Source organism: Hippoglossus stenolepis, chromosome 1, assembly GCF_022539355.2.
Source record: "Hippoglossus stenolepis isolate QCI-W04-F060 chromosome 1, HSTE1.2, whole genome shotgun sequence".
Classification (NCBI taxonomy): Eukaryota; Metazoa; Chordata; class Actinopteri; order Pleuronectiformes; family Pleuronectidae; genus Hippoglossus; species Hippoglossus stenolepis.
This window is the reverse complement of record NC_061483.1, coordinates 10,492,803-10,505,901: the sequence shown is the minus strand read 5'-3', so window position 1 is coordinate 10,505,901 and position 13,099 is coordinate 10,492,803. Positions and strand designations below refer to the sequence as shown.

General features: G+C 40.6%; 2 protein-coding genes across 3 annotated transcripts; one reads left to right on the top strand and one right to left on the bottom strand.

Annotated features, from left to right (window-relative positions):
• Positions 1 to 1,058: 1,058 nt before the first annotated feature.
• grk1a (G protein-coupled receptor kinase 1 a) lies at positions 1,059 to 7,308 on the bottom strand. Of its 2 annotated transcripts, XM_035182709.2 has the most exons (8): positions 6,291 to 7,308; positions 5,383 to 5,510; positions 4,816 to 4,973; positions 4,090 to 4,173; positions 3,293 to 3,417; positions 2,650 to 2,851; positions 2,168 to 2,220; positions 1,527 to 1,829 (listed from the first exon to the last, which is right to left on the bottom strand). In XM_035182709.2, the coding sequence occupies exons 1-8, from the start codon at positions 6,990 to 6,992 to the stop codon at positions 1,659 to 1,661; spliced, it is 1,623 nt and encodes a 540-aa protein (XP_035038600.2). In that variant the 5' UTR covers positions 6,993 to 7,308; the 3' UTR covers positions 1,527 to 1,658. The 2 variants fall into 2 exon arrangements, with proteins under 2 accessions (XP_035038523.2, XP_035038600.2); XM_035182632.2 differs by lacking the exon at positions 2,168 to 2,220 and having other exon boundaries at positions 1,059 to 1,829.
• Positions 7,308 to 12,119, top strand: LOC118125016 (potassium-transporting ATPase subunit beta-like). The gene is made up of 7 exons (XM_035183378.2): positions 7,308 to 8,461; positions 9,393 to 9,521; positions 9,611 to 9,724; positions 10,061 to 10,266; positions 10,380 to 10,442; positions 11,189 to 11,281; positions 11,573 to 12,119. The coding sequence occupies exons 1-7, from the start codon at positions 8,350 to 8,352 to the stop codon at positions 11,729 to 11,731; spliced, it is 876 nt and encodes a 291-aa protein (XP_035039269.1). The 5' UTR covers positions 7,308 to 8,349; the 3' UTR covers positions 11,732 to 12,119.
• Positions 12,120 to 13,099: the final 980 nt, after the last annotated feature.

The following is a 13,099-nucleotide window of genomic DNA, read 5'->3' as shown; positions in this document are numbered from 1 at the left end:
TATTTCCCTTTTGGGGCTTTTTCAGGGCCTAGACATGCTCAAATTGTTACCAAAGTTTGCAGGGAATTCAAAACCCCAAAAAGTAATTGTATTCTGGAGTAATTTGAAATGGGCGTGGAAAAATGGCTCAACAGCGCCATCTAAGGAAAACCCCTCAGTTAGCTTTCACCGATCTTCACAAAAATCGTAGCCCAGGTGTATCATGACCAGACAAACAAAAATGGTCAGAGGTGCAATCGGAAAAAAGAAACAGGAAGCCCGCCATTTTGACTTTAGTGGCCATATTGGCCATTTTCCACATTTTTACTTTGATGTACTCGTCCCAGGGCTTTCATCAGATCAACTTCATATGGAGATGAGTGTCATCACAACAAGATGGAGATGTAAACTAACTCAAAGATCGATTTTTCGTCACACGGTGTGACCGTGGCGTCAAAGTTTGATTACACGCCATCAAAACACGAGGTTCTGTATCTCTGACATATTTGGTCAAATCGAGTCCAAACTAGACATGTAAGACAAAAGTCCCGGCCTGATGACATCTACACAGAAATCATGACTTAAAAACACAGCGCCCCCTGGTGGCAACAGGAAATGTCTTGTTTTTTGCATGTCTTACACTTGGAAGTATTCCTCTTCATCTACTGACCGCAGCCATGTCAAACCTATGTCAAAAGGGTCTCAAGACATTGATAATGTAGGCATAAGATTACTGTGACTTTTCGTCAAACGCTATATTAATGGCGTGGCGTTAAAGTTCATCGACTCGCTGTGACACACGAAATTGCTGTAACTTCCGTGTTCATGGGTCTATCTCCCTCAAACTACATTTGTGTAGCAACAGCCCCCAAAGGAGACGATGTTGTCATAAGTCCAGTGTGCATTGTCCTATCACCGCCAAACTGATGTCTCATGATCAGAGACCAAGCCTGAACAGCTCTATGTGTCAATATTTCCTCAGTGTCATAGCGCCACCTACTGATTCGCCATGAAACAGGAAGTACTTTTGTACTTTTAGTTACGTTATGTTACGTTACGTTACTACTTGTTACTTCACGTTTTACATTTTAATGACAACATATTTAATATGAATTCATAAATATCTCGGAAACAATGGATTTAAAAAAAAGAAAAGAGAAATGGTTAAAACACAGTAGAGAAGAGTACAGACATGTTTTCATCATGAATTTGTCATCCAAAGTGTGATTGAGATCTGCACCATGCTGGGCTTGAATGTTAGGAAATGTTAAGAAAACACTTCATTCACATTCAAAACTGATCATTCACACCTCAAATAAAAATGTAAGAAAATGTAAGAAACAGACAATCGTGTTCCAGATTGAAGCTGTCTGCAATAATCCAACATTTTCCACAAAAAGATTGTTACAAGGTTGCTCAACAGTTATTTTTGAGGTAAATACATGAAAAAGTGCATCGTCATGATCTATAAACAGATGAATTTATTCCATTTTAAACCCATAAAGTGCTCATGGAATGCAGTTCAATTCACTGATAGACCAACAGTTCTGCAGCCTCTCATGACACCGTGCAGGTGGACGACTTGGGCGGCTGCTCCAGGATGGATTCCCGCCGCAGGTTGTTGGGCAAAGCGCCGTCCGGGCCCCAGACTGTGAGCTCGCCGTAGATCCCCGTCTCGATCATCTCCTCCTGCCAGGGGATGGAGATGTTCCCTGAGGAGAACTCATTAAAAAAGACCATGTCCTTTTCCTCCAGCTGCACACCTTTAACTGTGGAGAAGGCCCCGACGTCGTCAACGTTCTTGGCATAAACTGTCTTCGGGTCTGGTACGAAAGGAGGTGGAAGGATCCCTGAGGAGAAACAACAGGATGATGAGCATGTCTGACATTTTGATGTGGAGTTTTTAGATTTTCCCTTTTCTTTGTTTGCCTCTCAGCTGAAGGTTTATTTGAACTTTTATAGCTTGTCTTTTTTTTTAAGGCTTTTATGTTTTGTGAAGCAACTTGAATTGCCATGTTGTTGTACATTTACACAAATATGAATATAAAAAAGTGGCCACATCTTGATTTGATCAACTATGAAGGAAGTAGCGACTCATAAATACTTAATGGCTCATTGGAAGTCAAAGTCTGTTATTAGTGCAGGGCCTTCATGTATATACCTTACAACACATCATACATATACTCACCAACAGGTTTGATTTTGTGTCAGTTATATAACCAGGCTCATAGATGACCACCTCTGAAGAATTCGAAATGAGAATTTTTAGTATTTAAGTCCCTCTCAAAACTCAAACTTTTCACATTATATTCAATATGTTATTTTAAAACAACTTATATTTAAGAAGTTAACAGTCACTCAGCTCGGTTTCCAATCAATACGATCGAAAAACTAATTTGGGCGGCAACACATTCGAAGCTCTGATGCATTTATAAAATAAAATAATTCTTAAAAGCTCTACAGGGTAAATGTAGGTCTTGAAAAGTGATAAAATGCATTGAATTTTATATTAAATGAACTAAATTAGATTAAATATTGTCGAAACATTGTAAAGTATGTTTTGAAAATCCATCCAGAAGCAATTGAAAACATTGGAGTATATTAAAAAACAACAGCAGAATGTAAATTAAACAGTGTATTAGTGTAAAATGGTATTGACATGTAACTGACCTGCGTTCAGTTTCCACCAGTGGATCTCGCTGAAGAAGGGATGCGCCCTGAGCTCGTCACATGATCCGTTCTTGAAGCCGAGCCTCTTATCGACCTCTTTGCTCAGCAGAGCCTCACAGATGGAGCGAGCGCTCTCACTGAACTTCTCAGGATATGTCACTGCATCGTTCAGGATCCGCCTCTTCACCACCTTGTTCTCCACCTTCAAACAGCAGAGAATATCTCAATTAAATCTATATATCTCATGTTAGATTAAAACATTTAAGTGTCTGTAAATGCATCAGAAATGAAAGTTGTTAGCTATTATTTTTGCAGGATGTGCAGGGGAGTTCATGTTCATGCATGATAGTCTTACACCAATACAACTTTGAATCCTTGATAAAGAAAATACCTATAGTGATGTATATGGACTAATGTGTAATAAAAATTGTTTGAATTTACATGAGGGGTCAGTGCTTCATACAGTATTTCATGGCAGTATAAGCATCAAGCCACAGGGAGGTGACACTGAGCTATATAAAGTGTAATAAATGCCAGTTTAAACACATTATATGACAGGGGAGCGTTCAAAGAGGAAAAGAGGCAGAGGAACTGCAGCCGAAATAACCAACAAACACATTTTTATTCAACACCAGGAGTTTACCTTCTCCCTTCTGGTCCTAAACGGTCCTTTGGCAGCCAGGAACTCATACAGAGTGACGCCCAGAGTGAAATAATCTACAGAGTAGTCGTACTCTTCTCCTTTCAGCAACTCTGGAGCCATGAAACCTGCAGGTGACAGTGGATAACATGAAACATCCATTTTAAACAGATGTGTACACAGTATCTGTTCAAACTAAAACCCTGAGACCAAAGAGTCGAGTCATCAGATTTCGCTATAGCTGCTAGTGACACATGCATTTACTCAGGTGATGTACATATGATCTGAAGTACTCTACTTGAGTATTTATACGTTTGTACAACTTAATATTTATAGCAAAGTGTATTTGAGAAGAAATACTTGTTCCTATCGCTACAAATAAAAAGGCATTAAACTATCAACATATAGTAGCACCACTATTAATAGTAGCACTAAAGTAGTATTAGGATACAAAATGTGGTGAGATTACACCACCTCATCTGACACCAGGTGTGTCGCCAAGACTTTAGAAATACTGAGCAAAGAAAATCTAATTTAGGATTTTTCTGTATGACTTTTGTCTGAACAAAGTCTGAGGACAGGCATGGTGCTGAATAAAGAGCTCAGGTGATGGAAATGCTTTTGGATTAATAGATTTTTCTTTTCAAATAGCTAATGTGGAAAAATATCCGAATGTGTCTTTTGTTTTTATCTGATGTTTTTCTGTGAGAACACTGTGGAGCTGTGGCCTTTGTGGGTGTGGTTGTGTTCACAGCGGTGAGAACAACTGTCACCAGGTACATGTAAATTGTGGATTGTACCTGGCGTCCCAGCGTAGCCTTTGATTTTGAACTGATCTTCTGCAAGCTCCACGGCCAGACCAAGGTCAGAGATACGTACGTTACCTGCGAGAGCAAACACCACAGCAATGTCAAGAGCCGTGCACGTCACAGATACCAATGTTGACCTGCCCACTACGTCTCCAACTCATTAACCCGTAGTAGAGTGATAACCCAAAGATGTCCTTGTATGTAAGACGCAAAGTGTACTGTAGGGGGTTTAGTGTGTGTGTGTGTGTGTGTGTGTGTGTGTGTGTGTGTGTGTTGGATCTCAGGAGGCCAAGAATGAGACACATTCTTTAAAAGTCAAAGTGAGAGGTTACACTGAAAAATTTAAAATCTTTACCAACTTAAAAAAATCAGTTGGTAACACCCTGATTAATTAATTTTGTTCAATTAGCTTAGCTGGAGCACGGGCACATGCTTGTCCTTACTTCCAATCATGATAATAACATAAAGCTAAGCTTACCATCTCGTGGTACCAATCTTCTCAGCTAACTCCTACTTAAATGTCAAATTAATGTTTTTACTAAACATTACATTGGTTTAAATAATAGCCAGTAACACAATTAACCCAGATATGGTCTCTTGAATGCATTAATAACCTTTAAATATGGAAATGTCCCTCATCTTACAATTACAAACACAACAACAGTGAGAAACCTAGAACACTGAAGACTGTATCTTTCCAGTATGTGACCTTCTGACCTTGATTATCCAGCAGCACGTTCTCTGGTTTGAGGTCCCTGTAGATGATCCTCTTCTGGTGGAGGTGCTCCAGGCCCTGGATGATCTGAGCTGCATAGTAGCAGGACCGTGGTTCGTCAAACCCCGGGTTGTTTTCATCCACGTTGTAAATGTGAAATCTGGAGGTACAGTAAGAGAGAACACAGGGTCGTGACACACATTTCTTTTATACACACTACTCTTTCACCTTTCTAAAGATATATAGGTAGTTCACTTATGTGGCTCTTTATGAACAGTATACGCGACAATAATCGATTAACCGGTAAGTCGATTAATTGACTTATAATCGACAGCTATTCTGATAATCAATTGATCATCTCAGTTCATTTCCATGCAAAATCACAAAACATCTCCTGGTTCCAGTCTCTGAAATGTCAGGATTTGATGCTTGTTGCCATAAATTATACTTATTTAATACCTTAAGGTTGTGGATTATTAAACTGACTATTACTAAATAAAACAAATTATGCAACAGGTATTTGTCCCCATGTTCAGAATGTTACCAAGTGAGAGTGACTGACATCTCACCTCAGGTCTCCTCCATTCATGATGGTCATGACCAGACACAACTGAGTTTTCGACTGGAAGGCGTAGGACAAAGAAACAATGAACCTGCTGTGAACTCGAGCCAAGATCCTCTTCTCTACCATCGCCCCCTACAGGACAGGAGGAGAAAATGAGTAAATACTTCTAATGTTTACACCACTCAAGGCTAGTTTCATCTTTATTGGCCATACCAATGATCAACAATAATATTGCCTGTCCCATAGACTGTATATAAAGATGGATAACATGACTGCTCCCCAAAAGTGAAGCCAAGACATCTTGCCACTTGGTGGTTGGACTATTGGGCCTCGGAGGAGGTATACACTCTACTGTGTGCCATTCTATAGTTGAAACTAGAACTCAGTAGAGCGTACAGTATACCTCCACCTCCAACAGTTTCCTTAAATTCACTCAAGCTGCACCTTAGATATGTGTTTCTTAAATTATTTTCCATGAAATGTTGCCTGGAAAATGACGCACAAATGGTGAAAAAATGCCCTATATTGCAATGTAAAAGAAAGTGAAACAGACCTGCACCAAATTGAATAGGTTCTTTCTTTACCAACACCTCTTTCAACACAGTTTCGTGGAAATCTGTTCAGTTGTTTTTGTGTTATCTTGGTTACAAACAAAGCAACCAAATGGACGGGGGGGTGAAAACATAACATCCTTGGCGGAGGTAACCAAGGTAGATAATATTTGCACAATTTAGAGGGATATTGAAAAAGTGAAGACAGCTGCTCCATTATAAACATGGCAAGTTTGGCACGTTATAAAGAGAACAAAAAGTTATAAAGCTTGGGGCACTAAGCATATAAGCCAAAGATGCCTTTACGGAAGTTTCAGTCTTTTCAGAATGAACAAGTACTTTTCATAATTTACTTACTTACCTCACAGCCTTTCCTCTTCTTCAGCCTCTTCTTGTTGAGCTTCTTGCAGGCGTACAGTTTCCCTGTGGCCTTCATCTGACAGGCAGACACTTCCCCAAAACCCCCTTTCCCCAACACACGAAAGTCCAAGAACCAGTCCTCTCCCATGGGCTGCATCTCCAGCCACTTCCACTGCAGAAACCTCTGCAGATACATGCTCTCCAGGAAGAAAGTGTAGGGCACTTCCTTGAGGAAGTCCATCACATTGTCCATGGTTTCATTGAAAAGATCGTCCCCAGCCTCCTGATGTTTCTCTTTGACCTTTGTGATGGCGTTTTCTGGCAGGGAGGGGCAGAAATACTTGGTGCCAGGCTCCATGTACCGGGAAAACATGTTGCTTGCTTTCTGTACACGATCCTCATCCTCAGCCATGTTGTACTCCTCGATATCCTTCCACAGACGGCAGGGACCTTTATACTCCTTGTTGGAGTCTAAGAACTCTCGGAAGAGTCGTTTGCCGATGGGCTGCTCCACACAAACCGTCTGGAAGCCCAGGTCTAAAGTCTCCCGCAGACCCTCGCACACCGTGATGTGAGGCAGCGTCAGGCGGGAGTGGTACTTCTTGTCTCGATTGGATGCAGGGTTGGCTGTGCCATCCACGCTCCCACGGGCTGAGATGTAGGCAGAGTTGGCCACCACTGTCGTCAGGCCACCAATATCCATGAAGAGGGACGGGAACAACGTGTGAGATGGACCAAAAGCTACAGAGAAAAGGTACTACAGGGATATAGAAGAGAAGAGGAGATAGCAAAAGAAGAAGTTGACTATAGCAGAAGAAGCTGATGAATCAGATGGGATATGGGTTTCTTCCTCCTTCCAATGATTTAGAAGGAGGGTGTATCATGCATGAGGCCACCTGCTAGCTACAGACACCCACAGAGAGCACACCGTTTCCCAGTGTCCCTTTCTTTCCTCTCAGCCACATGCAGACACACATGCAGATCCTCCTGACTCATCAGCTTTCCACAAGGGGATTTATCCATCCGTGTCTCTGTAATGCTTTATCCTGTGCTGACCCATGTGCACGCTGCAGACCTAGAAGAGAGTGAAGTGATGGCACACGATGGAGAGGAGAGACAGAAAATGAAAGAGAGAAGGAGAGAGGGAGGAGAGGGATAGATGTGCTGGCATGTAGTGGGTTGGTAATGACAGGAATGCAGTGACGTTCGCACAGAAAGTGACACAATAGGCACTGTTACAGAGAGAAAAGAGAGAAAATCAGAAAGGATGGAGTTAATATCATGCTTCCACTCAGAGTATTTCTTGTGCTTTTCTGAAATAGGTTTTGAGGTTTGTAGGTTTTATAGAAATAAATTCCTGAATATTTCTTTTTCTAAAACCTCCAAACCCAAGATGAGTCAAGCTCAAAGGGAGGCTATTGTGAATTCTACCTCTTTGAGATACAAGTAGTGCTAAATGTATTGTGTTTTCCTCTTATAATTTCATTTAAAACTGTGAGTGTCCCTACAGTTTTACTTTGCATTTGGTTTATTTGCACCCAATACGTGTCTGCCACTTTAGTACAGACTAAAATATTTCAGCTATATTGAAACTTGGCAGTCACGCTGTAGTCATGCTGCAAAGAACAACTTTGTACCTGTACTGTTACCTTCAAACAGATGTAGCCTGCAGGTTTCACTACGCTGGCTGTTCAAGGTGATCCTGATGTACGGAGTAAAGGACGTCATTGGTGGAGAAGGAAGTTCACCAGTTTCTACGTTGACCCACCTCAACTTCACTACCCACTTTTATCAGGACCTTATAAATAGTGAATAAGAGATAAGACATGCATCACACTCTGGAGCGACATCCAGGGAGTCACTTTTAGCTTTTACTGTGGTAGAGAATGAGACAGGGGACAAGACGGACAGCACACACCTGAAGGGGCCTCACAGTCTTTGGGGAGGGAGGAGAAAACAATTATTACTGTTCGAAGGAAGGAAGAAGAGAAGTAAAGGGTAGAGTTGAATAAAGGAAAGAAAAGGTCTGCCGTGGATCCTGGTCATTACAGCGCGTCATCATGGCCACCTTGAAGGAGAAGAGGACCTGTGGGCAGCGATGTGAAGACTTTGGCCGTTTTGTCTGGAACTCAGACAATGGGACATTTATGGGGAGGACACCAGTGAAATGGGGTAGGAATGAAATACTTCACCAGTACTTTTAATGAACAACTCTTTAAGACACAAGTTGAATCGATAGAAGAGACAGTGTCAAATGTTATAATGCTCATCTGGAACACCTGAAATTGAACTTCACCTTATCTAGTTTTCCTCAAAAGTGTAAATATTTGGTCAAAAACCCTAAAGTGATTAATTCGCTCTAAACTTCAACTTATATCAAATGGATATTACATCTGAGTCACATGTCACCGTGGCCAATATGCACAGGAACAATGATTACTGCCATTTATTGTCAGTGGACGAATAAGCAATAATTCTAAATCAATATGTTTCATTACAAGTGAGAGCACTGCTTTCAAAATGTAAACGTATTAAAAGTAAAATGTACTTTAAATATTAGAAGTACTCTCTACAGGGGGATGGCTCCTGTCAGTGTGATATTATAGTGAATATTATTTCTAAGCAGAAATGTAAACTTGGAGTCGGTCGATGTGGAGGGATTTTGAAATACTTTATATATTGTCGGGTCCTTTAGGCCAGTTGACTCCAGTCTGAAAATCTAAAATCAATTCCTGAAACAGAATAACACATTTTCAAGTATATTTATAGCAACATAAATGTGATATATCTGAAAGACACGCTGGATGAACTTGAATGTGTGTGACTTTTTCTGTCCTTTTAAAAATCACCAGAGTGACATGTATGTTTGCAGCATGTGGACGGGAAGAGATAAGGCTGGTGTCGTGAGATAAGCTTTGTTTATTTTTTGTTTGATCTCACAGATTAAATTCCCCTCACGTTGACAGAGGACACCTTGACCTCTGGAAATAACGACACAAGCCTTTGTGATCACACTAAAATTGTTGTTTTCTCTTTAACTGCCTTGCTACTGTAATTAAAGGAATGATTTATTTCCCCCTGTGTCTTTCTCTCTCCTTCACAGTGTACATCAGCTTGTATTACTTGGCGTTCTACGTGGTGATGACGGGCCTTTTTTGTTTGGCCATCTATGTGCTCATGTACACCTTGGATCCGTACGCGCCTGACTACCAAGACCGGCTAAAATCGCCAGGTAAAACAACAACAACAACAACAAGGAGGCATGACAACAATAAACTCCAGCTCAGAGCTTCTGAACCATCTCTCTGTTTACTTGCTCAGGGGTGATGGTGTGGCCGGACACTTATGGAGAGGAGAAAGTTGAAATCAACTACAACACATCAGACAAGTGCAGCTGGATGAAGATGACCAACATCCTTAATAAGTTCCTGGAGCGTGAGTATTTATTTACTGGACAATTATTTAATATCTAATGTGTCAGAACTTTCTTTTGTTTGTATTTGGATCTGCACCAAATGCGCACACTCACAAATATCAGTCTTCTGACCATGCCTGATTTTTTCTTCAAGATCCATGAATTTAAAATTTTGAAAAATGCCCTTTCTTGCAATGTTAAAGAAAGTCAAAATAAAAACTTGTGGATCCGCCCCCTGATCTGGATCCACATTAAAATGTTATGGGCTCTTCCCTGACCAACACCACATCCTTCCAACAACTAACAGACAGATGGCAAACGAACACACTGTAAATCGTTCTCTCTCTTTCCTTCAGCCTATAATGACACTGCACAACACGAATGTTACAACCATAACTGCACCAAGGGAAAGTACTACATCCAGAACACCTTCTCTGCCCCTGACCACACAAAGTGGGCATGTTCCTTCACCAAAAGCATGCTGGGACCCTGCTCAGGACACGAGGACCCGACCTTTGGCTACAACTGCAGCATGCCGTGTGTCGTGATTAAGATGAACAGGGTAAATTTTATTAATAACAAACATCCCTCTGAGCTCTGTCGGGAAACGGTAAAACCTGGACATTAAAAAAAACTAAAAGACTAAAAAGTACTTCTTCTGTTTCTTCTCTGCAGATCATCAACTTTTTGCCAACTAATGAAACTGAGCCTCCCCCATATGTCAACTGTACGATACTGGTGAGCAACATCTGCTTGTGCTGAATGTAACAGCATGTGTTAAAGAAAATGAGTCTGAAATATTGTATTTTATTTGAATGGGTAAGTCAGTGATTTACAATATTGGAAGGTTTGCAAGAGTCCCCTTAAATCCTATTAAATCAAGCTGCACCAAATTTCACACATTGATAGATATCAGTTCCCTAAATATCCCTAATTGTTTTAATCAGGGTCCATAACGTATTCCATGGGAGAACAGTGAAAATGTCAAAAACAAATGCTCCATCTCACAATGTTTAACAAAGAGAAAGAAATTCCTGGAATTGTCCCATTATCCAGATCCGCAACAAAATTATGTGGGTTCTTCCTTGACCCATATCTCATTCTTTGACCAAGTTTTGTGGAAATCCATCCTCTAGTTTTTGCCTAATTTTACTTACAAACGAACAAAGCAACAAGCAAATGGACAGGAAGGAATACAACCTCCTGAATGGAGGTAATGATGCAGAGGAGACAGCGATATGACTGGGAGCTGACTTTTATGCAGGTCAATCTCCAAAACACTGGATTCTTCTTCCCATAGTGGAATTTTTCATTAGAACCCCTCTGTGCCCAGTAAACATCAACCCTGTCCTTTAAGCCAATTATAAATGAGTTGTCTCCAATAAGCATTACACATGACACAGCAGTTGTTGCAGGAGGAGAAAGTAAACAATTTTTGAATGAGCGCTTCTTTGAATATACATATTTTTTGTCCATTTATATAGGAAGGACATGGCAATGTGGACAAAATGGAGTATTTCCCTGAAGGGGGGATTATGGATCGCTCCTACTTTCCTTATTATGGAAAACAGGCACAGGTAAGCATGAATCCCCGACTCGATGTGCGCATGTCCAAACACAACTCTATAGTGGAGACGAGGTTGGGAAAAAGTGGGCAACTACTGCAGCAGCCCCAGCCTCCATTTTTTAAATAGTATTCCCCATTGTTATATAATCATTTTGAGTAATTTTGTGTTTATATTCCACTTGATACAAACGTTAACATGTCGCATATTCTTAAATAAATACATTTAACAAACATGAGAAATAATGATATGAAAACAACACTAACCAGCCATCTGCCCTGCCTCCTTCCCCCTTTTCCTCAGCCTATGTATGTCAACCCGTTGGTGGCCGTTCGTTTCCACCTGGTCGGAGAGAGGTCGGCCAAGATCCAGTGCAGAGTGGTCTCCCACCAGATCAGCTACGAAAACTACCACGACCCCTACGAGGGAAAAGTCGACTTTTCCCTGAAAGCAGTGAAATGAGAAACAGAAGAGAAAATACTCAGATATCTCATAATCGTGTCGCCTGTCAGCATGACAGACCGAGAAGGTGTCCACACATCAACAACCTTCAAACTACTTATCCTAAACTTAACCCAACACTGCAGCCACACTTTAATCTCTGTGCTGTGTGGTGCTTTTATTTTCAGGTAATTTCTCATGTGTGATTCATGAACTTCTTTGTATACTGACTTTTAGATTTTGCCACGTATTAAACAGTAACATCTATAAACCTAAAGGATATGTGAGGAAAACTCAAGTGGAGTCATTATGACTAGATTCTTGAGGTTAATTGGGATTTTTTTTGAAGTGCTAAATTGGTCCTTAGACATATCTAAACGAAATAATAACATTTCTAAATAAAAATGTATTCCTACTTCAGTTTGGTCTCATCAGTAAGTGTTTTACCAGCAGCTCAAGCTTTAGGCAAAACTCTCACTTCAGAAAGATGAAGCTGTGGCTCTAAAAATCTACTTAAGCACAGCATGTAGTGTATTTGTATTTGTATCCTCACTAATAGGATGATGGGGGTGATAAGGTTTCTCATAAATCTGCTGACTGCAGTGTGAAGGTTATCAGCTTACACAGTTCAGACGTACACACACACACACACACACACACAGTCATGTCTTCATGACTTCAGAGGACATACGTAACATTGACTTACATTACGTTGAGGCTACTACTTGCCTAACCCTAACCTTAAAACATGTCTTAACCTTACGAGAGTAATGATTTACATTATGGGGACTTGCTTTTGTCCCCACAACATAAGCAATATCTGGGCCAGAAACAGTGGAGCAGAGAAGTGAACAAAAATAAGAGCTTATTGGATAATTACACAAGGGATGAGAAAGAGAAATAAATACAATTCTTTTATAAACTTCTGATTTTATTTTCTATGATAAAATTCTGGTCAATCATCTTTGGTGCTCATCCCCTTAATGCAAGTCAAAGAAACCATGACAGATACTGGCCAAGCCCAACAAATCAGGAGCCTCTCAGACGATTAACATGAGCAAGTTCTGTTTCAGTCTAAGTGACGGGGCCCACAGAAGTCAGTTACTTATAATCACAGCTTAAACTCATTATCTTTTTTAAATGTGCCAATGACTTCCAACATTTGTCCTTTAGCAAGCCCATCTGGGGCCCATGAAAGAAAAGAAATACACAAAAGAAAAAATTGCTAATAAGGCTAATAAGAGGAGGCTGAGCCATAGTAGCACGGCCTCAGCTCGCCATGTCAGTCGTCCATGCTGAGTTCTGTAGATCGGTAGATGTTAATCATGAAATTAGCTCTCCAGCTACACAAATAATTATAATTTCCCCAAAGAAATTACTACACGTAAA